The 25,673-nt window shown below is 40.3% G+C and overlaps 1 protein-coding gene across 1 annotated transcript in view; it reads left to right on the top strand.

Moving 5' to 3' along the window:
* Positions 1 to 25,259, top strand: part of LOC139725465 (echinoidin-like) — a 29,437-nt gene extending 4,178 nt beyond the window's left edge. Inside the window, exons 2-3 of the mRNA XM_071636541.1 lie at positions 19,847 to 20,182; positions 24,999 to 25,259. Coding sequence (XP_071492642.1) covers positions 19,847 to 20,182; positions 24,999 to 25,234 — 572 coding nt within the window. The 3' untranslated portion in view covers positions 25,235 to 25,259. The remainder of the gene's footprint in view (positions 1 to 19,846; positions 20,183 to 24,998) is intronic.
* The last annotated feature ends 414 nt before the right edge of the window (positions 25,260 to 25,673 follow it).

Below are 25,673 nucleotides of genomic sequence, written 5' to 3' on the forward strand. Positions count from 1 at the left end.
GTATACGACATATATGTAATGAGTCTACTTTTTCACGAATTGGGACTTCTCGAGAATTTCGCAAGTAGTTGAATTCATGATTGTTGAGTACAGTCCTGAATGGAGAAATGTATGCATGCATGTCACATTCATGTTGGGATCAGAGTTGTTTTTTAAATACCTGAATGGCACCCGACTCACAAAATTCTTGAAAATAAAAATCCTGCGAAATCTATACAGTATAACATGTTCCTCTTTATATCAGGCCTCAAGGAATTGAGAAGAAAAGTCAAGCTTAAATCTGCAGAGAATCTTGATTAAGCACAACCCTGAGAGCACAAAGACAGTGTCATCTGGCATACTTCAGCGGGTGATGGTACATATGATTACTTGTTTTGATGAGCTTATCATTTTCAAGCATTTGATGACTATGCCATGCTTTCTTCACCACAGGAAATATGAACTATTTACATCAAAAACAGCTAGCAAAAACATGGGGGACTTGCAAAAAACTTGCCAAAACAGCTAATTAATGCATATCAATTAATTTGGGATATTGTTGGGGAGGGTTGGAGTGGGTGATGTTCATTATTCTGAAGGTGCATTAATCTGAAAATGAAATAAGGTTTATTATCATGAAACACATATATTCTGTCTACCTAGATGTTCATTTGAAAACAAAATAAGGTTCATTAATCAGAAAATGAAAAAAAAAGAAGAAGATGCATACTACTGAACCATTTGAATTATGGAAGTTATTTTCGTAATTCGATTAATGAACTTCTGGAATAAGGAAACTTTTTTCATTTTCCAATTAATGAAAAAGGTTTTATTATTCCCGATGAACCTTCAGAATAATGAACCACAGAAATAATATACTGTGAACAACTGGAGTGAGGTACAATGATAGAAAAAAAAAAATCATGAGGTTAGTCAAAAACTATACTGGTTTTCACTGGTTACTCATCAATAAGTCAGCCTAACTTCCTAAAAACAGTTATATTGATGGACAAGAAATTGATGCTAGCCTTTACTGTAAGTCTGTTTTCCTGTTGCACATATCAAAGTTGAAGACAGGGAAGATCTTTTCATACAAATATGCAGTCTTTCCTTAAATTTGCTTGAAATCTAATGTATTCTAGCAAGCTTGTTGCAGTGTTCATTAGTCTGTGACCATTAATTCAAACTTGGTCCAGAAATTTGTTAAAGACATTTTGTGGTACTGGTAGTTGTGTGATGTGTCAAATACTTTGTCAGGATGCTAGGTAATGACTTCTAAGCCCCCATGAATGTTTTGCCCTAATTCTGTCCACCATCTTGATCTCCACAACATTTTGTGGATGACAAACAATAAAACTTGGGTGGCAAAACAAAGGATGTGCTGAGGAGGTCTACCGGTACTCAGCATATTGCCTTGAAAAGTAAGCAAATGTGCTTTGAAAACCATATCAAGCTTTACTATGTGCTTTTGAATAGGAAGGTTACAAATGAGATTAATTAGGATTTGCTGTTTACTTAAATAGTAAGGAGGTGTAGGATGCCTCCTTACTTACAGCAAACATTGATGGGATTTCATGTCCATTCAGGCCCACGTGGGGGAGCACGAAATCTTGGCAGGATTTCAAGATTTAAGCTACCGTATGGGGAGTCTGAAGCTTTCACAGGTTATAGACTAACACTGATGATTATTACATGTGGCAGTTCAGGCAAACTGCGATTACTGGTCTAGATTTGTAAACCTCATGTTTATCTGAATGACATGTATAATAAAAACAGACAGAAGAGACCTACTTGGACAAAGTCTGAGAAGAACTTTCTCCGTACTCAAACTATTTCTAGTCAAGAGTAAGCTCTATGGATTTGAAAGACCATAGTTGACCATCCAGGGTAGAGAAATTAGTTTGATACCACTATACATGGGTTTGCACAGAAATATTTCATCTTTTGTAGCATGACCACATAACAATAATTCAACTTAATAAAAATAGGGAAATTTCTTGGTATGTATAGCTTTAGCTGTTTCCTCAGGGAGGTGTGAGTGTACACCTCCCTGGTTTGCCTATTGGCAAGGTAAAGACAATGAATGTCTATGAGGCCCTTTTTTTTTTTCATGAGAGGGACCGACGGTGATGATAAAAGGCCATTCTCTAGCACAGACTTTTTTCTCACTCTGCAAGCCAATGAATCATTCATTCATCCCTAAAAATATAGATTTATCCTGCAGATATTGAGATTAAACAGAATGTGCAAAAGAACTCTGAAATGAAAAAAAAACCACAAACAAACAAACAAACAAACAAACAAACAAACCTCCAAATAACAAAATCTCTGTATTTTGGCATTAATTCCTCAAAAGTCCCCTGCCTCTGGCATCTGCCAAAAGTTTCATATTTTCATTCCACTGGCAAGCAAAAAAAGAAAAAAAAAAAGAAATCCTTTACTTGATTATTTCTGTCATCAAGAGAGGAAATCTAAAGCCCATAGATTACAACCCACTGGCCCAACTTGTTTGGTGAGTAGAGCCAATGGAGCGGTTATCTGGTTCAGACCACTGCAGAAAGAGTCTGATTGAGTTAACCACATCTTGCCTTCCATCGCACTTTTCATTCAGAAATATACCACATGGCAGCTACATTTATTTTAGGTGTCTCAGCATGTCATCTGGAGGGACATATTAGTTCAGCAGGAGGTTCTGTTTGAATCTTGGTTTTCTGCACCTCCAGTATAAGCTCTGAATGTTTGCACATGTTTTAAATGCGTAAAAATTCATTATGCAGTATTATGTAGCATCTCCCAGTTTGTCACTGAGAAAATGATTTTCAAAAAAGCAGTTTTTCCCAAATGTTGATATGAAGCTATGGACCAGTATACATACAAGAATACTTCAAAGACATTCACAAGATTGCAAACATTTGCTGTCACACTCTGACAATTTAAAAGTTTCAACCCAATGCACAAATCATCATTCAAGTTTCAAGTTTTAAGTTTCAAGCTTCTTTGCTTGGTGAAATAAAGAAACTTGAAACAAATCATCATTGACAAAAGGCATATGTCTGATTGCAGTGGAAGTTGTTCCAAAATGTTGGCAGTTGCTCCATGTAATGCTTACTCACTACATTGAATCTATCATGTGTTGTGTTAAGTGTTACTCTTCTATTGGCATTTTTTTTTTCTGGAAATTTCATTTTATCAGCCAGCATAAGATGTGTTTTTTGATATACTACCACTTCACCACAAAATTCCGGAAAGTCTTTAATGACATAACCCCAGCTAAGACATGTGTTTGACATGTGGCAAACCTTCCTGAGCAAAGGGTCAATTTCACACCTGACCAACTGTTACCACCTCACACTTGGCTTCTGGGTAGGTGGAAATGTGAAGGCAAAAGAGCATGTATAATACACAGCAATGATTGTGGAATGGAAAAAAGAAAATGATTTCTGTTATGAAATTCCCTTCAAATCAGTTCTCTCCTTTAGGTGTCAAGAAGCACAGCAATGATCATAGTATTTTCTCAAGTTTTTGTGTGGCTGATAGACAATCAGAATGATATCCATGCATTATGCATTTATCAAACCACAATACAGTATTTCAGGTAAAATTGTCATTGTAACTGACATAAATATTCAAAATCTGACAGTTATGAACTTCTGCAGATAGTATCTTCATGATAAAGTATTTGCCACATATTTGTAATTCCCTAACGTCTTGAGGCAGGTTTCATTGCTACAATTCAATACCAAAAGTGTTGAATATTTTGTGGTGTGGACATTTTTGCATAATTTGCACTATGTGATGCCAGCATGAAAATGAAAATGGCGAATTTTTGATGTATTATCATAACTTAAAAAAAACAAACTATGTTTGATATGCTGGATTGCCTCAGTTCTATGACTCATATACATCTGGCATGTCCTTCAGAGGTTCTCCACAGGGTGTTATATAAGTTACAATGATATACGGTTGTGTTTCTTGAAAACTTGTGAGAACATTAATATTCAATAATTATCTTTACATCGCGTCTAATCTTAGTTGGAGTGCTGCCATTCTGTCACTGACTTTATTGTATTTATTTAAGTCAAGTTGAATGTTGAGTTGCAGCAGAACACTGCAGGGTAATCGTATTGATGAAACAATCCACTATCTATACAGAGATGTTCACACAGCAAGTGGTATACAGTGTGTGTATAACAACCTGAGTGCATGTGAGACTTAGAAGTCTTGTTCTATGAACATTAGCAAGAATCACTACCTGTTATTGGGAGGAGCCGTAAGTCAAACTCTGCATGAGTCACTCAACACATTATAGCATTTTGCCCTTCAAGCCACAAATCAGCCCTTCCTTCCAACCACTGTCCTTCAATCAAAATCTCCAAAACAAACTCTTCCAACATAACAGTTCTCACTGAAATAGCAGAGTTTTTGTCTGCACAAATTTTTGCAATGGGCAAAAAAGCCCAAGCATACGACAGGATGATAGCTACTGATTCTTAGGAGTTGGCGATGGAGTGATTACCAGTGAGAGAATTTCAAGATGGGCAGAATGGTAATGAGAATGATGATGCCTTCTGTCGAGTCATCATTGAATCTCTAGTTACGTTCAGACGGGAGCCCTTAACCTCGAAGTTAGGAAACTTCGAGGTTAGAGCTTGTAGTTAGGGACCGTGAAGACGCACTCGTAGTTAGCAAACCTCGAGGTTTGCTCGATGTTTCGAGCCACGAGAAATCTTATGGTTAGCGCTCTAACCACGAGCCGCGGGGGGTCCCCACTCGTAGTTAAGCACCGTGTGGACACAAAAAACAACGAACTCGAAGTTAAGAGTGACCTCGCCGTAAACTCCAGCCCCCACAATTTTCATCTGCTTCCGGGTCAACCTCCCAAACGTACACCACAAATACACTATATATTACACGTGAAAAGCCTATGACGCACGACACAACAACATCATCTTTTCTTCCCATGCGCTTGATCTATGAAACTGAACACGTCGAACTCGCTACTGTATTATATATTCTCCGACGCAAAAAAAAAAAATGTTTTCGACGAATATCTTCATAAAGGCATAAAGTCATCAGTGCAGTGCTATCCCTGCATACCATGACAGAGAAAAAGAGTACCTGTAAGCGAGTCCGACAGGGTTGGACTAAAGAATAAATAGACGCCTTGTTAGCAGTGTGGGCTGAAACTTCCGGTTTTGTGGTTTTAACATCGAGTGGGACCCACTCGTAGTTACGGGGGGCAGAAGCTTAACCTCGAGGTTTCGTAACCTCGAGGTTAAGATTCGTCGTGTGGACACGCGTCGTAGTTAGGGGGCAAGAGCTAAACCTCGAGGTTTCCTAACCTCGAGGTTAGGGCCTGCCGTCTGAACGTAACTACTGACTGAAGCCCAGCTATAGATGAGATGAGCTGCTAAATGCCTTCAGGAAACTGTCGACTCTATGACGGATGATATCTGATGACATGAATTCTGCTGATATCAAAGATATGGCAACAATCACACAGAGAAACACAACCTACTGTTCATGCTGGGATTCAAACTCATATTTGAAACAGACGTCACAGCGGTACATGTGAACATTTTGTGCACAGTTTGATCACAACTTTCAGCAATACAGCCAATTATCACTTGATTCATCCTTATGAATAAAGTATTTTATTGTGTCAGTTCTTGTATCTTCGACAGATAACTTATCAAAGAAATTAAGAGAGCATGCTTTGCACATCACTCTGAAATCTGTTTGTCATACTTGTGTAACAATTTGATAGCATATAATATACAGGCATTAACACATAGCTTGACACCCTTTTAACTTATAGATTGCTTCCTTAAAATATCGGATGACAACCTATCAAATTATACACATGCATGAGCAACAAATCATCATGTAGAAATTCTCTATGATGAACAACCATAATTGCTGCGTGTGTGTGCATGTGTGTGTGCTTGTGTTTTTGTCATGTGTGTGCTTGTGTTTTTGTCATGTGGTTCAAAGTGGGTCTGCATTGGTAAGAAACATGTCTAGCGCCATCATAAGGCTCATTTCTCTCTGTGGTGCCCAGCATGTCTCCCATAATGCCGAGCGGCGTGCATCAAAATTAACCCGTTACTGAATTCCGATATTCCCATAGACTTAACACACAGATCACCAGGTTCCCGTAAACGTAGGGGATGGCCTAGCAGCGCAGCGGCTCGCTTCGCTCCCGCATTATCTTGCGCAGTCCAGTGCATACATGCACGTACCACAGATATCTAGATTTAGTTAGAGTCTATATCACTTCGCGATGCGCGCGATCTGCACTCAGATCGTTTATTCTGATCGTTGTGTCGAACTTCAATCTGCGATTATGTCGCGGATACGACTTGGTAAATGCTGGATCCAGTAGGAGGAGATGCGAGCTGTTTATCGGCAAGAAATGAACAAGATAAACGTCGCCCTTGACGGCCCATCAAGCCATTCAACACAGGATGACTTTGCTGGTCATTAACTGCGGCGCGGTCTCCGGGGTTAGCTGGTCATCTGCTAGCTGCTGGATGTCCACCACTGGGCATCAGCACTGGTGTCGAGCCTGTGAAGCTGTTTGCCAGGATTGCGGGATCAACCCGTTGTGAAAGTTTCCACGTGCACTCAGACTGAGTCAGAAGCCTCTGATAAGCCAAGATGGGTGAAACTCAACTTGTATGATATACAGTAAACCTCGGATAAGTCGACGTCGAGTGAGTCGAAAATCACTTAACTCGAAGCAAAATAAAAAGTCCCGATTTTTCCCTATGTATTTTCTCTAAGAAATATTTGGATAAGCCGAAGTACGAGAGTCGAATTTCGGCTGTGTCGAAGTAAAACATTCAGTCCCTTTTGTACAAAATACACGTAGTTTACATCACTTGAGCCGAAGAAGATTTGTCTGGCATTCTCATTACATTTAGAGGAGAACAAAAAAATGGGCATGTCGCAGAACCCCGTCACTGGCCTGCTGCAGGAAAGCATGCACACTCACCGTACCGCTCTGCACGCATGTCAAATACATACACATGTATACATGTATACACACAGCACATCGATCCATATACTTTATCCATACACACAGCACATCCATACTTCACTGTACTTTATCCATGTCAAGCCAGAACTCCTTGGTCAACCAATCGCTGCTTTAATATTTTAGTGACAGGCCAAGTGGGCGGAGCTTGTTTGTGCGTGCCCGGCTGGCTGTATACTTTTGTTCAATGGAGGTGGGATGGGCCTGGGAGAGTGTTTGTCTCAGGGTAGGTTGACAGAGATGGCTACCTATGTTGCACCATAGACATAGCACATGCACATTGCCACATTAGCGCAGACATTCTCAGAACTACGTTTAACTACTAGTATTGATACAAATTCCATGTTCAATTTAGAACAAAATAAGAACATTATCTTCAAGAACAGACAAATTTGAATGCAAACACACACACGCACGCACACACACACACACATGCATGCAAATGTACTATAATACATGTACATAACTGTGAGTCGAAAAAAAAAATCGACTCTCGCGAGAGTCGAATTTCACTTAAGTCGACGCATTTTTGTCAGTCCCGAGAGCTTCGACTCATGCGAGGTTTACTGTACAATTGTACCTACTTTTTATTCAGTTGCAAATGACATTCACTGAACGTTGAATTTATAACCTTCCAAATCCATGTAACGACTAACGTTACCGTTGGCGTTACTCGAATTACCGCTGCGTTGCCGTTGATCATCATAACATCGTGATGAACGATGACAAAATTTAAAACAACCTTATTCACATTTTTTCAGTGATTATTACAATAAATACTAACGTCCAACTTACGACAAGAAGTGTCTATGATGACTTAATGACTAGACCTAGACCTAGGCCTGATTAAGTCAATTAGTGAACGTGTACGGTGTAGACCCATAACGGGCCACATCAGTATCACTATCAATCAGTATGAACGTTTTCATTTTAGCGTTTAAGGTTATTGTTCCTCACTAACCCAGCCTCAACAAATTGTCGAATGAAATTTCTAGGAAGGGAAATCATGATCAATTCAAGATATGTTATCTGTTTTCCAATTGCAATCTCGAGATATTAGCTTGGTGTCATTTCTCACATGCTTTTGTGTGATAATAATATTCAGGGCAGGGGGACAGCACATAGATATAGGAACCGCATGTAGGCCTATATTTGTTCTGGTACTACTAGGCCTAGTAGTAGTACTATTACTACTAACGTTTAGATCTATAACTCTTACCGTCTGTTAGTAGTAGCAAAGATTTATGTGTGAGAGATATTCGTAAATGCATCTGGAGCTTTCATCACTCATGAGTCATCGTGTTGGACTTCATGAAAACTCAATAAAGAGCATGAAATTTGAAGGAATATTTTACTGCACATCATGTAGATATCTAAATCAGCTGGCCCGACGAAGAAACCGACGGCCACATTACAGTAATTCACCGCCCAGCGATGTTTTTCTGCTCGCTGCACTGGTATTGTGTATAGCGAGTAGGTCATTTGGCTGAGTGAGTGGATTGTCGCGGATCTCTCTCGCGACAAAGGTTTAGTAACCCGTTCCCTCGCGATCGGCCGAAAGATCGAGGCCGCGCCGGGCGGGCCGGGCTGGGCTCTCGGTACCCCACCATAATTATTATGCACTGCTTGTGTGTGTTCTCTCGGCTCTGTGCACAGCTGCTGTGAGATCGTGCGCTGACCGGCATATCATGCAGGCGCAAGGCGGCGATCAGCCACAAACGATGTAACCACAGAACTAGAGTTCTAACTAGAGTTCTATGGATGTAACCCGGCCACCGGAAGTTTTGATAGATGGCGCTCTTTACGAAAAGTTCTGGCATCAAAATAATGGCCAGTGCAGACTGGCTTTAAACCTAAGAAATTCTTTCTGACTGTCAGTCTTCTACAAGATGATTGCTAAAATGTAGATACTTGTACAATCTAATGAAGGACTCACAGCCACTAGATTGAGTCCAGGGGGGTGTTTCATAAAGATGTTCGTAAAGTTACGAACGACTTATGAGCGACTGGTGATCAGTTCTTGTGTTGAATTATGGAAATTCTGACAAGTATAGCACATCAGAACTGATCACCAGTCGCGCGTAAGTTGTTCGTATCTTTACGAGCAGCTTTATGAAACAGGGTCCCGGTAATCAAAATTTGTCTCATTTTAAATGCCATGTAAATATTAGGCTGAGAAGGATAGACTACCCGACCCATAAAAGTAGCCTGCTCACCGCTGTACAAGTTTTATCACATTGCAATGATAACATTTGATGTGATGTTGTCTCTTCCTATAACCAGCGAAGTGTGTCATATTTATTTGATGACCAGGGTTCTCCAGACACTCTTTTCTATCTGTATTAGTACCACTGACAAGATACAAGATACAAGATACTGTAGTAACTGTGATGTCTTGCTTTCATGGGATATGTAGGGAGGAGAACTGTAACAAGAAGTCCTCTCATAGGTGAAATGCTTTTCAATGTTTAAGTTGACTTTGAGAAATGAAATAAAGTCAAATAAACACAATGGTAGAAGTTTCAATAAAATCAAATGTTAAAAAAAAAAAAAACAGTTATAATGTGGAATCATGCTGTGGTGTGACTTGACCTAAAAAAAACCACACAATATTTGAACAAAACAAACCAGGCCTATTGGTAATTAGGCCCTACACATGAAGTAATTATGTAACTGTCTCAGAGGTCCCAATTCTCTTGTATGCATACCTTTCCTAAACTTCAGTTATTCAAATAAAATATAAAGCTTAACTTTTACGTGTTTTGAGTGGCGTTGGCACAAAAAATCCCTTTCCATTTTATGCAATGTCCAAAGTTACTGGTACAGAAAGGGTTACATAATATCAAAGATTAAATTGCAAAATTGTAAAAACCAAAGACATATTAAGTATGGGAGAAAGAAGACATCAAAAGAAAACATAATTTCTATTACGCCATTGCACAAGACTTAACACTAACTTTTCTGGGTGACATGGCCCATTCGGGCCATAAAAAATCACAATCTTTTATTTTCTTTGGTGGCACGACAAAAATATACAAGAATAAAAACAAATTAAATCAATAAAACTACCACTTGAGACGTGTGGTCACCGAGCAGCACTACCCATAAAACAGTGAGATAATACAATAAAAAGCAAATATTAAGCGAAAACATTGGAGGTATGATAAAATGCTTAAAATACTATGTAATGTGACTACTAATCAAGAAAAGAAATATTTGAAATAGAATAATTTGAAAAAAAAGAAGACCCATAAAATAATGATATATGATTCCCTTGTTGTGGGGATTTGGCTCACATGTTTTCCCTAAATTCCCTTTCTTAATGTGTGTGTGTTTGTGTGTGTGTGTGTGTGTGTGTGTGTGTGTGTGTGTGTGTGTGTGTGTGTGTGTGTGTGTGTGTGTTTGATTATGTCTACAGAAAGGAATCAGAGCTTTTAATCTGATGCTGAAAGAATCAAACAAAACAAAAAATATCAATAGCAGGCATCTACAAGCACTTTTTAAAGTGCAATGGTGAGAATTTGAGGGTTGAAATGAGGCCCTTTTACAAGCCTCTCACTGTACAGACAATATGGCAAATGGAAGTTTGTGTACTTTCTTCCTTTGAATATATGGAACTGCATGATATGTGTCTCTGCTCGAAATGGGAGGAATCGTAATTTCAAATGTCAAAAGTGATTTTGAGGGTAAAATCATTTGAAAGTCATACTAAACAATATTGAGAGGGTTTGTAAGGGAGGTAAATCAAGTGACACACAGTCTACACACAACTCATGAAGGTGAACCAGGGAGGTGAGACCTCCCTGGGTGAACCGAGTCACCTTCTATGCCAACAGAACTTCAGTGTGTGTGTGTGTGTGTGTGTGTGTGTGTTGTGTGTGTGTGCAGGTTACAACTATTGTTGCTAGGTCTCTGTACAGAGCCTGAGAGGTTACCCTGGGCAACCATTGTTTCAATGACAATACCATTCCAGCACATGAAATGAGAACAATGCTTGGCATGTTCAGTGACATACCTCACATCCCCAGTGGACATTGTAAATGTCATTCCTGAGAATCATTTGGCTCCATCTTTCTGCGACTGCACCAGATAACACAATCAGTAAAAACCCTTGAGGGAGTTAAATGTAGTAACCTGGTGAATCAGTCTTGTGAGAGTGATTAATTTCATCAGTGATATCCTGTGACAAAGAAACACACTGTATGGTATCATGTGTGAAATAGTCCACTACTAGCTCACCTCTAGGTTGGTATGGTATTGAAGTTGTCCTCCAAAATAGTAGTAAAAGGTTTGAAATGAAATGATAAACAAATGTTGAAACATGATTATTTTGTCCAAGGACATTGTGTAAATTGCACTGTTTTATGTAAGCATTTTCTTTTTTGCCATTTTTCCTGAATGAACTGGAATACCAAATTATAATTGGAATATCAACTTGGCATATAAACTGGACTCCAGGCATTGAAATGCAGCACGTTTGAGTATGTACAGGTGAATGGGACAGCTTATCACTTAGTCTTCAGAGGAAAAATATCCATGAATATGAATACGTTGGTAAACTGGCCTGTTGCAGGACAGCGATGCCTATAAAGTGTATAATTGCACTCTGTCAAATGGATATTTCAACTACCTAGAGGTAATATAGATTGCAACACATTTCATCCTGACTTTACCCTTTTGTTTACCCACTGGATTTCCTGTGATTCTACGGGGAACATTCTGAACGTTATCACTGAAAAATTTTCCCTATCTCTCAGACTGAGCGGCAGTGAATCCCAAAGGAGGAAAACACTAAAACCCCTATCATCAGCTAGCTTTGAGCTCTTACATACAGTACAGGTAGTGCAGAAGGATACCTTGCTGCTTAGTAGGCAGCAGACCTGTGTAAATTCACTGTTCCCATGGTGATTCACAGAGAGAGCCTTTCAGACTAGAGTCTTTTACGGAATTACTGTTTAACAATTGCAAGTTATTAAGTGGGTACTAGTATGTCATTGGAAACTAGGTAGTGACCTGGTGCAACTCAAGTTGTGCTGGTTGTGGAGATGTCTCCTGGAGAATAGCTGGGTCTCCGGGCAGTCACACGAGAATCAATTATGTTCATTTTTTTTTTCTGAGACTTTTTTCCAGTCTCCAGCTGGTCACTGAAATGTCTTAGTGACATCTCCACAACATCTCCATCGGAAACGGCCGTGCCGCAGAAACACATTTTGTCTGCGATGTCTCTGAGACGTCTCCACAATCTTGTGACAATGTGGCGACATCACAAAGACATCTCTGTAACTGGGAAGAAGTCACAGAGAAGTCCCCATGACTGCAGGAGATGTCATGGTGGATGTCCTGGTGACTTCCTGGGTGAAAAAAGCTGTCACCTTGATTGGAGACATCTCAAATCTTGCCCTGGAGTCACCTTCTTGATGAAAGTCCATCTTCTGAGTCACACAACTCTCCCCAAATGATCAGTCAGGGCAATTGTTGTGACAATCCCTCCTGTGAGATAGGACCTTCACCCTCAGGGTGAGGAGGCTAAGTTTGGTTCAAATCTCATGTACTTCATCTCCATTTAAACAGGGGTTAATCAAAAGCTGGGAGATCTGCTGAATGTTGCCTTGTGTTGCCTTGTATGAAAGGGGTATTAGTAGAGTATACCTAGCGCTGTCTGAGAGGGGAAATTGTGTATCACTTCAAACACTGTCAAAGGAGGATAGTTATGTAGCAAACCAAACACAGTTTGAAAGGGGCATCAGTGTCATACAAGCGCTGTCTAAATAAGTTATTAGTGTAGCACATCAAGCTACATACTTTCATCAGGGTGTGCATTCCACTTTGGAAGGCAAACACGAGCCGAAGAACACCTGCTGTATATAGCACCTGTTGAATGCTACGGGAGGTCTATATAATCCTGTGTGTCAGAATGATTTCTATATGATATTCCATCAGAACAAAGCCTCCTTCCCACTCTGCCCCAACTTTAATCCTTGGACAGTATCATCTGCATTAGATTCATAACACTGTGGGGGAAGAAAAAGGTTGAGGTGGTCACTGTCATAAAATGCAAGCATTTAAGAGGCCCTAAAGCAGGAATATCTTCATTGTTTGACTGAATGATAAAGTTGTGATAAATTTAAAACAAAATTCAAAACAAAACCCATAAAAACCTTATTAACCTTATCATGGACAAAGTTTTGTGGAAAACAAAATTAAGTATCTGAGTGACCAGAGAAAATTTGTGCCAATATTAAACTCCTATTGGGTTTATTGCATATAACTTGAATATTCCTGAATCCCCCTCCCCACCCCCACCCCCCAAAAAAATCTTTGATTTCCTAGAAAATATTCTAGGAACTTCTCCTGTAAATTTTGACCACATTACATTTTGCAAATTGGGACTTGTACCACAATTTTGCAAGTGGTTATAGTTTTGATTGAGAACCAGAGTAATGGAATAGGAAATAAACTGTATCAACCCTTTTCAAGAAGCAAAGTTGTCAACAAATCCCAAAACAAACAGCATTTAATAGGAATGAGCAGCATATAAATTTCTCATGACATCTGATAGATGAAGTAGCATTTCCATGATTATTTTGTTTACTAGTCTATGTAAAGTCATCTATGGGTGTTCTTTCCTGAGATGTTGAAGTAGATTTGACTCTACAGAATAGACTGTGATAACAGGTTTTACTACTTCAGGAAGAGTCTAAGATTTGTCTGGAGTTTTATCTCATCTCTGAATCTGAATGGTCCCTTGTCCAGCCCCCATCTTCTGTCAAATTTGAGCACTGACCCTTCAGGGCAATACATGTGTGTGGGAGGCAAGTGGAAACACTCAGTCACGTCTGTTTCCTGTCCCTTAACACACCAACACAGCCAGCCCTTGTGTCCCACTTTGCTCCAGATAAAATAATCAATGACTTAATCACTGCCACCATGGAATCCTATGGATGGGACCATTGATGACAGCTTGTTCAGTATAATACCAGGACATAAATCTCATACATTGGCTGGCAGACAGTCGATAAAATTCATGACTTTGTTCCACTTTCCTTCATTCTCTCTCTTTCCTCCACCAGGTCAGGAATTTGGAGCATTTGAGAGTTTCTGAGAACAAGAATACCAGTACATGGAGTATCCAATTCACTGAAGTAAAGGCGCGGTCACACTGCCCAAATACCGCGTAAACGCATGAATCACGTAAGAAATCTGATCCTTACGCGATACATTCACCATTTGCGCATTTCATGAGTTTGTCTGACGTGGAACCTTCGTAGTTGTCTGCCGATGTGCGCCGGATCGGCGCTTTGCGCGATTCCAAGTTTTGAGCAGCTCAAAATATATATAATATAGTTATACATAGTTTGCGTAGTTCTTACGCGAACAATGCGCGAAATATGCGTGGAATATCAGTGATCGTTCGCGAAAATGTTGCTGCTATCACTTTCATGTGCGAATCATGCGCGATTCATACGCAGTTCATTAGTGATAATGTGCAGATTATGCGTGGTTTTCCAAGGACCTCAGTAGTCGCGCACAACCACGAATTCGCCCTATTTGGGGCCTTTGCGTGCCTATGCGCTGAAAGTGTGTGGTTCGTTAGTGATTTTTGAGTGATCTTTCCGTAGTTCTTGCGCAATTCATCAGTGATTTTCATCGCGTAAATCAGCAAAAATTCTCGACGGACAAGCATGCACAACCAAATTTCTTGCGCGATTCATGCGTTTACGCGACTTTTGGGCAGTGTGACCGGGCCTTTAGATTTACAAGAGATGAGCTGTAGGGGTATCTACTTTGACTGATGCTAATGCTAATGCTAATCTTAATGCTAATGCTAATGTTAATGCTAATTACTGGTTTACTGTTACAACCCATTCTGTGTATAACTAATATGCAACTGGAATCTATTTGGATCTTCCCTATAACTCTCCGTAATGCAGGGTATTAGAAGGGAAAACAAATTGATCAAATTTTCAGCCATTTTCTGTCTTTGTTGCCTGAGTAGAGTGTTTCAAATATATCCACATACTTCATTCTTCACGCATATTACCAGTACCTTTGACCAACCGATTCTAGCCAAAATCATGCTTCAATTTCGTTTTACACCAGTTGAAAAAAAAACCCCAAACAAACAAACAAACAAACAAACAAACCCTGCAACTGACAACTGTCAAGTTGTAAAGCTGCTGTAACATTAGCTAGACAAGGATGTATCATTCTAAGTTATTAAATTGTTGCTTCAGGAATTGAACTTTGTGCCACAACACATGCTACTGTCTTGATGAGATATGAGGCCTAGAACAACAGCGATATCATGAACATTGGTGGTTAACTGGGGTATATATGGTAGTGTACTAGTAATCACCTGCTACTGGAAATTCTGGGATGGCTCCACTCCTGACAGTTAAAGGGATCGTATAGTTTTGGTCGAGACCTAATTTCAGGTTTCAAACATTTTTTTTTTTGTGAGATAATGAGAAACCTCTTATGAAATATGAAAGAGCATGTAATTTACTGAGGAATATTTAATATTTGATGAAAATTGGTTTGAAATGGCTGAGATATCCAAAAAAGAGTGATTCTAATAAAGTGTGGGACCCATATCTTATCATGATCGCTTTGTTTTACTTTGTTTTTGGATGTTTCAGTCATTCCAAACCCGATTTCCATCAAATAAACTTCGAATTCCTCTTAAAATTGTACGCTCTGTACTATTTCAAAAGTGTTTTCTTGGTATCTCGCAAACAGCTAAAAGCCCAATTCTCATCTCCACCAATACTGTATCATCCCTTTTAAAGACCTAATAAAATGGTTTAGGCATTTTTTTCTCAATAATGTAATAATATTAAATGTTAAATTCTAAGTAATTCTATGGTTGTGCGGTTTTTTTTTACTGTTCTGAATTTTGTTCTATGTTTGTTAACATAATGGATGCAATTTCCTCGGTTTTGGAAAACTTGCTATACTTTCGCCGCATGCGGCGCACTATCACTTCTAAATTGTGATGACGTCTAAGAACGGAGTCGTTCGTTCACGACCAGTCTAGCCGTAGCCAGCGAGCTGGCAAGGCTATGCTAGCGCAGCGCAGCGACAGCCGGCGGCCGGCGGCTGCACTGGCTAGCGCTGGCGGGGGAGCGAGCTAGCGAGCGCATAGCAGGTGCTGCGCTTCACTATTGTCATTGGCTAAGCCTTTAGACAAAAGAATATTTAGTGAACTGTATCGGATTTAATACTGCCAATAATACAGATTACAACTGTGGTACGCTTGGATATCCATTATTTTCGGCAAACTCGTGAAATAGGCCCCACCACTGCGTGTCTGTACTAATAGATAAATAGTAATACTACGGCGACTCGCCTGTTTAAATACTCATGAATTCAGCCCCACCGTGTGGCGTTCATCTCGGTAGGTAAGCACGGCGGTGGGGCTGCCTTCCACAGTCAATACTCGTGAATGCGGCGAAAATGACTTGATAATATGGCCCTCCACTAATTTAACGGCCAATTTAACCATACAACCCTACCCAACCCTAAACCCTAAGGCTAGGAGGACCTACCCTTGCTTGCTATAAACGCACGGGTACGGTGCACGCGCACTGCGGTGGGGCCTATTTCACGATAGCCCCGCCACCACTGCGTGTCTGTACTAATACTACGGCGACTCACCTGCTTTATAGGCCTAGACCTACTCGTGAATCCAGCCCCACCGTGGCATTCGTCGGTAGACCAAGCACGGCGTTTGGGCTTCCTTCCACAGTATGATTTTTAGCATAAAACAAAAACTACTCGACCACAATTGACGATCATTCTTGGTATCGTTTTTCTTTGAAAATGGCGCATCTAAAGTACTGATAACAAATATTGCAGAAACTGACTATGGGAAACTGGTTAGGCCTTTTTTTTTTTATAAATAGCCACGACCCACCCTGTAACAACATATCTCCCGAATAGGCGTTAGAGTGTAGCCTCTGTTTTTACTACTACCAAAGATACTGCTATTACTACTTACTAGTCTACTAGACCTAGTGCCGTAGTGGTAATAGTACTACTACTAGTAGTAGTACTGGTAGACTACTACTACTAGTAGACTACTATAACTACTAACATTGTTAGTAGACTGCTACTAGATCTACTACTAGACTACTACTAGTAGTTTAACTTGTAAGCGCCGGCCGACGGGCCAGGCCACGGCCGGGACGCTCCCGCTTGCTTGCTGCGGCCGGAGTAGCCGCTCACTTTGTGAGCAAGCTGAGTCTGTTCTTCTAATCTATTTACTAGACAAACATTTACAACTTACAATATGTCAATCATGTAGAATACAGTACACGTATATCCTTCCTAACGTTAAACTGTATGGGGGCATACCAGACATACCACTCTGTATTTCCCAGGCGATCGTTTCCGTGAGGTCTATTCTCGGGCTTGGTGCCATGTTCTTTATACGCTCTTGCACTGGCAGCGGGGGAGATGCAGCTGGTTCATATCGGTAAGGTGCAGCCCCACGATAACGTTCTGGTTCATCGGCTGCCTCTCCCTCCCCATCTTCCCCTTCAACTTCATGTGCCTGCTCTTCTTCTCCGCTATCGTCAGAGCTGCAGTCTTCATCATCATCATCATCATCAATGTCGAAGTTTACCCATATAGGGGAAGACATTATGCTCGAGGTACCAGGTATCTGTGCAAGCCAACTTAGTGATAATGTACGTGGTAATGCGTACATGTCGACAGTCAGTGGGTCGACCGGGAGCGCACATCCCGCGCGGGGCCCGGGCCTGGCCGGGCTAGCTATCGTGTACGCGCGTGTACCAAGCTAGTAATCTGAGTGCTTGTGCTGAGCGGCGTCTGCTAACTGAGCACAACTCCGTGCTTATACGTCATCAATCGGTTCAGGGGTGTTGGTCACGTGACTATCTTTTTCGCAAAAGCTGTAACGGGGTCCTCCAAAAATGTGATATTTGGGGGAGTTTCTAGAAGCGATAAAAACCGGAACGACACTGACAACATATTTACATTGATAATCATGACATATATTTTACATTTCTTTTGCATATTAAAACATTTTGCAAGCATTTTATTAGGTCTTTAAGGGTTGAGGGTTTTCTTTCACAGTTGCAGACTGTCAACACAGGGTGAGTACACAGTGGACATTGGTGTTTCAATGTGGTCAATCTAGAATCTATGTCAACTTGGAGGCAGGGGTCAGCCTACACTGGGTGTGGGCCACATGTGACACCATGCATTTTCTCTGACCATTTCACTTTGACTGTCACTAACAAATTGACCAACAGGATATATTGTATATTTGTTAGACAAGATGTTAATGTGATTATCATGGCAATTTGTCACATATCTGCTCTATTTTTTTCCTAGACTGGGAAAGATGAAGGCAAGACAGTATGTTTGTTGATAGTTTTAGAATATATGACATACGTAACTGTAAACACAGTCACAACTCTCTATGAAGAGATATGATAAACTATTACAGCGAACTCATTCATATCTTCAGCCTCAATTGGATGAATTCCGATGGTTTTTCTTTTTCATTGTATTCAGCTACTGCTTTCACAAAATTGAAAATTTAATTTTTACTTCTCTGTTCCTTTCATTATTTTAGGCTATTGAAATTACCAGCTAAAATATAGTGCATAAATTTCTTATCACAAGTTCTCAAGCTAGTTAGTAACATTTAAATGTGTTTGAAATCTGTTGGAGCTATGTCACAGGACAAAAGATACTAGTATTCATTGTGTGACTAGCTACATTTCCTTTCTTTGGATAACTAGACCTGACACTTTCAGAAATAGAATTGATTACAGGTGCCTACCAGGCTCAGTGAACACATATGACATTCAGCATCAAGTTATGTATGACATGAACTGTTTGACAGCTTGCCAAAGGTACAGACCACATTGTGAACTTTCCATTATTTCCCAAACCAACACCTTGATAGAAAGCTATTTCCCGCTAGCACGCATCTTGTGGAGAACGGAAATCGGCAGTAATTGATGGTAACACTGTTTCCCCTTTTTCTCCTTCTTTTGACCCAGGTACCAGTCAGAACTAAAAAGTGGCAACAGTATGACAGGAACAATAAATTACTGACTTTGGGCTTTGGCACAACTTGCATTTAAAAATATAACCCAGTTTCTGGAGCAACACGTGCCAGCATATCAGGGGCCTCCCACAACGGACAACAACCAATGTTTGGATGTCACTCTCGCGTCCTAATTGAGAAATCTGGCGCAAAGACTGGCTACGACATTTGGACTCATAACCATCACACGCAACATCCACACTACTTAAAAACATACTGGTGGTATGGCCTAGGGCTGTTAAATGCCACTGATAACTGGACATGATTGTAAACAACATTGATTTGCCCACCAGGATATACAACAAATGTGTTTATAGCAGGACTAAGCAAGGAAAGTTCTCAGAAAGTTTTTGCTTTGGTGCAACTTGGACCTGAAAATCTGTGGCTCATCGAAAGAGGTGTCCCAGCACACCTCAGGTATAAGACCTTTAAGCCAGCACAAAGGGGTCTGATCTACTGCTTGGATGTACACATAACGTGGATGACGTATTGAACCAACTGAACCTGCATCACTGACGTCATTTTCAGGATTCACTCTGTCAAAGAGCTAGCGGACTGGCAACTAAAGCATTGCTGTGATCCTGATTACATCACTGTATGAACCACTGCCTCAAGAGATCCTAGATGAAACAGTTGTTGTTCAGTGCTTCACCTGTAGTGAGGAATCCAGTGAGAAATTAACACACACAGTTGCATCCAACACAATCAAATAGAGAAAAAGCTTCAAATTCTCCACCTTAAAGGAAACATCATTCCACCAAGGACAATAAGGAGCCATCCCAACGTGTCGGTTACCATGACAATGAGATCTCTCCTCATCCTCCTCCTCAGCATAGAGTGTTGTCTGGCAGTCACCTACTGCCCCCCTTACTGGACACACTTCCGGCTGGAAGATGAAACCATCTTCTGCTACCGGTTCTTTGGCAAAAAGGTGACGTGGGCAGAGGCAGAGATAACATGTGCTGGATATTCATCCTGTGAAGGGGAGGAGCTGGCTCACCTAGTGTCCCTCACTGGACCAGAAGAGGAAATGTTTGTCATTGACTACAGACAGAGCGTCACTGGTATATTTGGTGGAGGTAAGTTGCTCAAGACTTTCTCCTGTAGACTGAATGTTGTAATACAGAAATGAGGCTCTCGTCTCTGTGAATTTGCTCCACAAGTTTGGTAATAGGGCAAAACTTTGCTACACACCCTGGAATAGATTGAAGGCATGTGTCTTTCCCTTCCTTGTTGGTACAGAGTCTCTTCAATGTGCATTCACATTTCATCTGTACAAAAACATCACATCAGAAAAAAAAAGTACACTAACACTGACAAACGCTAGACATAGTGTGCTGCAGTTTGACAGAACATGCTCTGCAATCTTATCAATTTTTCAGAAGAGTTCATGATGCTTTTCTAAAATCATTCCTAACAAAGAAAAAAAAGTTGTGGTACAAGAGACACTCTATGATTGAATCCTAACAGATTTCCATCTCATGAGTTGCTTATTTAATGATCTCATAGGCTGAGTAGATTACTGATGACATGGAAGGCATACTATATTAACCCTATAGATGCAGAGCATTTGGACACTCAGCATTTAATACACTTTGGTTCTCAAGCAAAATGTAAGACTTTATCTCATTATGTGACCTTTAAATTTAAATGTTAGTATCCTCTTTAGGTGTGTCATGAATGAACCACTTTCACAACGCAATCAAAACAGAGATTACCTTGGTTGGTACGATGAGATTAGTCCCAGCAACTGCAGCAGCTGTTATCTGAGTGCCTACATAATACCACAATCACTGATTAAACATTCAGTTTGCACTGATAATAACATTCTCCTACCTAGCATTTCCATGATACAGTTTAAGATAAATTGGTTGTGATGTCTCAATAAGCAATGCAATCACACTGCCATACATACATACATTGCATGAAAAAAAAAAGAGTTTTATGTCATGACGTGATGGAAGTAACACCAATAGTCAAAGTGTCCCTGGCAGTCTCTATGTTTTCGCAACCGTTTTCTCTAAGTTTGCGCAACCGGCGCGCGCCCCCCCCCTTTATTTTTCATTAAAAACAAAAGAAATAAAAAGAAAAAAATGAAATGAAACTTGGAAGTGGCACCAGAAATATTAGTTGCGCCCCCCTCCCTTTACAGAATTCCTGGATCCACCCCTGCTCTATCACTTTCACACAATATATATATGTATGTCCCCTTTTCATAAATCTTGTAGTGATACACCATGACAATTTTTTTTTTTTGGCTTAAACCCTCAAACACTAAGTTATTCACTGTCTTTACAAGTACACATGGAAAAAAATAATCATAGGTTTGATCTTTCATCTGTGTGAAGAAAATATTTTATATAAATCTCTGTATTTGTAGTCATGTCAGGCACACCTCAGGCAAAATGACGCCTGTGGAAGACAAATGCTCAAATATAGAACATACAGTTAAACTCGCATAAGTCGATCTTCTCGGGACTGAGCAAAACACATCGACTTAGGCGAGTTTCGACTAGTGCGTAAGTCGAAAAAAAATCGACTTAACAACAGTCACACCACACGTACATTATGTATAAATGTACATGTATGTTGTCTACTCTGGAGCCGAGAGCTGGAGAGGTGTGCCGCAGCACGAGTCGCCCGGCAGGGCCGCGGCTAACTTTGCATGGACAGTGCATTAGCATTGGCACAGGTCCGATTACTTTACACCCTTGTTAAACCTTGGGGAAGTGAATATGAATGATATTTGAGCAGTGATTGATTCCAGTTTACCATACCATGGCTTGAAATGCGTGTAGAGGTGTACTTCTGATTTACCCGTGCCCGTAACTTCCCACCTACTTTCCGCTTTGAAAACTCAGCAGCTTCATCCATCCACTAAGCTCTGCACAGCGCAGACTGCAAACATACACAGACTATACACAGCCCAGTCGCTGTACGCACAACTATACACAGCCCAGTCGCTGTACGTATGTAGCGCTAGCGCGACAGGGCTGTACCAGCGGACCTCCAAACACGAAGAGAGTTCAACAATCGCATGCGATCGCTTTGAATTTTGATACTTTAGATCATTTTTTTTTTGTCACCTGTCTGGTCGGGCTAGTTCTTATGTAAACAAAAACTGGTGTCTCGTGATTTTGACAGTGATTTATTGCACAATAAAATCTTCTTCGACTTAGGCACAGTGAATTTAATGGTTTTTCCATGAAAGTGTTCTTGGAATTTCATCGACTTAGGCGATTATTCGACTTACAAAATTCGACTTGTGAGTGAATTATTACACGTAAGTCAATGGGGAAAAATCAGGACTTTTTAAAATCATCGACTTGCGCGATTATTCGACATATGCGATGTCGACTTAGGCGAGTTTAACTGTATTTGCAAAATGGGCTACTTATGCCCACATTTATTACAATTATAAGGATGGAAAAGACATCATCTACTGCATCTATATAAAAAACAAAAAAACTTTTTTTCAAACTTTCTTTCTATACATAGAGACAATACAAAATTCAGGGTGGTACATTGAAAGGCAGTCTTGGTCCTATAACTGATCATTCATTTAAATGGGGAAAACAATGTATGGGGGAATTTGTGCTCACTCAAAGAAAATACCACCTGACCTGATCAACAGACACATACTTCCCTTTGCCATTTATCACTCTGCAAACACATAACTGTCAGCCAGCCTTTTAGGGGTCAATGTATTGCTTTTAATCATTTTTATATTACCTTGTGTATGTGTGTGTGTGTGTGTGTGTGTGTGTGTGTGTGTGTGTGTGTGTGCATTTCTCTTTCTGGGATTTCGACTAGTTTTATAAATCGATATTGTCTGCAATAGTATCATATTCACCATGGGCATGTTTAGTCTCGTCTTTATGTGTTACAGGCGAGGGTTGGAGTAAACAAAACTGAACTTAACAAAACCTTCAGAAATAAGGAATTGACTGATATTAGCCCTTGACGAATGTCACTTACTGAAACCTATTATGTAACCATGGCCTCGTACCAGTACAAATCCATCCTTGCATCCACTCACATTATCTGCTTCATGTTCGGGAGGGGGGGGGGGGGGGGGGTAGTATTTGATGAATCACCTACAAATTTTGTTTTAATTATTAGTCATCAAATGCAAGGTATTCAGATCAGTGGGTGCACAGTCCTCCAGTGAACTATGCACACATAATCTAGGGATCTGGATACACCCAAACACTAATGATCCTACTACAGGGCTTAACCACAGTAGATATCTCTAGTGGTATACATGTATTGTTCAAACATGACCATGCTTAAAGGAATCTTTGCCATTCACTTGCAAGTAAGACTCTTCTTTTCTTTGACAAACTTGTTGAGAGAAAATAACATCATACAACAATTTAAAACAAGGAAAAGTAGAAATTACGCGGTGCGTAAAATATGTCCCCGCCGGAAGTAGCATTTAGTATCAAAATGTACTATATAGGTCAAAAGATCAAGGTCAAAGGTCAAAGAAGTCAAAGGTCAACATTCTGTGTAGAAGTTTTGAAGCCCTCACCTAGTGCCATCACATAAAGCAATCGGAATCGAAATCCGGTTAGAAATAGCGAAGGAGTAGCATTTTGTAGCCAATGTACAATATAGGTAAAAAATCAAGGTCAAAGGTCAAAGAAGTCAAAGGTCAAAATTCTGTGTAGAAGTTTTGAAGCCCTCACCTAGTGCCATCACATAAAGCAAACGGAATCTTAATCGGGTTAGAAATGGCGAAGGAGTAGCATTTTGTAGCAAAATGTACAATACAGGTCAAAAATCAAGGTCAAAGGTCAAAGAAGTCAAAGGTCAAAATTCTGTGTAGAAGTTTTGAAGCCCTAACCTAGTGCCATCACATAAAGCAAACGGAATCGAAATCGGGTTTGAAATGGCGAAGGAGTAGCATTTTGTAGCAAAATGTACAATATAGGTCAAAGGTCAAGGTCAAAGGTCACGACTGAAATTCTGTGTAGAAGTTTCAAAGCTCCCATGTAGTGCTATCATATAAAGCAAACAGAATCAAAATTGGCTCATAAATGACAGAGAAGTAGCAAATTGAAGATTTTGATCACACACGGACGCACACACGGACGCACGGACGGACGGACGGACGGACGGACGGACGGACGGACGGACGGACACACGGACACACACACGTACGGAGCCCATTTCATAGTCCCCTGCTCGAACTCGTTCGGCGGGGACAAAAAGAAAGGATTTTAATGATTTAAATCGGTACATTTCACTCTTTTATGAGAGCTCCAGTCACATAGAATAAACACAAAAAGTTCACTCTATATTCATAGCCACTCGTCACATTTGTGATTGCATGTAAATATGGTGCACACACACTGGTAGTCGTGTCTAAAGCGTAGTGTCCACAGTATGTACCATGGTGCTGATTGTTACAAACATGAAAGGGATGGTATAATATTGGTGGTGATGAGGATTGAGCTTTCAACTTCTTGAGAGATACTGAGAAACCACTTATGAAATGTTACAGAGCATACCATTCTAAGAGGAATTCAAATTATATTTGATGAAAATTTGTATGGCTGAGATATCAAAAACAAAACAAAACAAAACAAAACAAAAGAAAAGCAAAACAAAGTAAAACAAAGCAATCCTAATAAAAGGTGGGTCCCACCTGTTATTAGGATCACTTTGTTTTGGATATCTCAACCATATCAAAACCAATTTTCAGAAAATAAACATTGAATGCCTCTTGGAATTACCTACTCTTTCATATTTCATAAGAGGTTTCTCATTATCTCACCACAAAAAGTTACAAGCCTGAAGCCAAGTCTCAACCAAAACTATACCATCCCTTATAAAAGTGTCAACATCACAACTGACATTTGATGTCATCTCTCTCCTCTTGGTTGCTAGGAGACCCAGGGATGTGGATTGGGTTCTCAGACCGCCGCAATGAGGGAACATGGAAGTGGGCAGACAGGTCCACCTCCACCTACACCAACTGGTACCGTGCTAACAACGAGCCAAGCGACACAGTACATGTGGAGAACTGTGGCAGGCAGATTGTCCCCATGATGGGGGTTGCTGTCTGGGTGGATGTCTCATGCTCGGAGAAACAGTCTTTCATGTGCAAGATGCCTGCACAGTGAGATTTGAAGGGTGTGTGAAAGGAGACTACACACCAGGTAGAATAATGAGTTCCTTGGTACACATATTTGGGGTTAGCCTTGTGTTCAGGCTTCAATATACTGTACGAGCTGTAATTTTCGCAGTGGTTTTATTTTCGCGAATTTCGCGAATCGCCTTTGAACCGCAAAAATAACAACATGCGAAAATAACAACGCGCAAATAACTAAGTTCAGTTAGACCCTCGCAACCGCGAAATTAACAACACGCGAAAATGTCCTCCAAGTAGCAATCCCCGAAAATATCTGTACGCGAAAATTTCAGCTCATACAGTATAAATTTTATTGCTTTTGCAGATGCTCTTCCCTTACTTCAAAAGTTATGAATTCAAATCCTGCAAAATGAATTCAAATCCTACAAATCAGGAGAAACAGTGCACATTGGGTAAGGCTCACTAAAGGG

This window comes from Diadema antillarum, unplaced genomic scaffold, assembly GCF_040938485.1.
Source record: "Diadema antillarum isolate AM-2024a unplaced genomic scaffold, OU_Dant_1.0 seq00000042_RagTag, whole genome shotgun sequence".
Lineage (NCBI taxonomy): Eukaryota > Metazoa > Echinodermata > Echinoidea > Diadematoida > Diadematidae > Diadema > Diadema antillarum.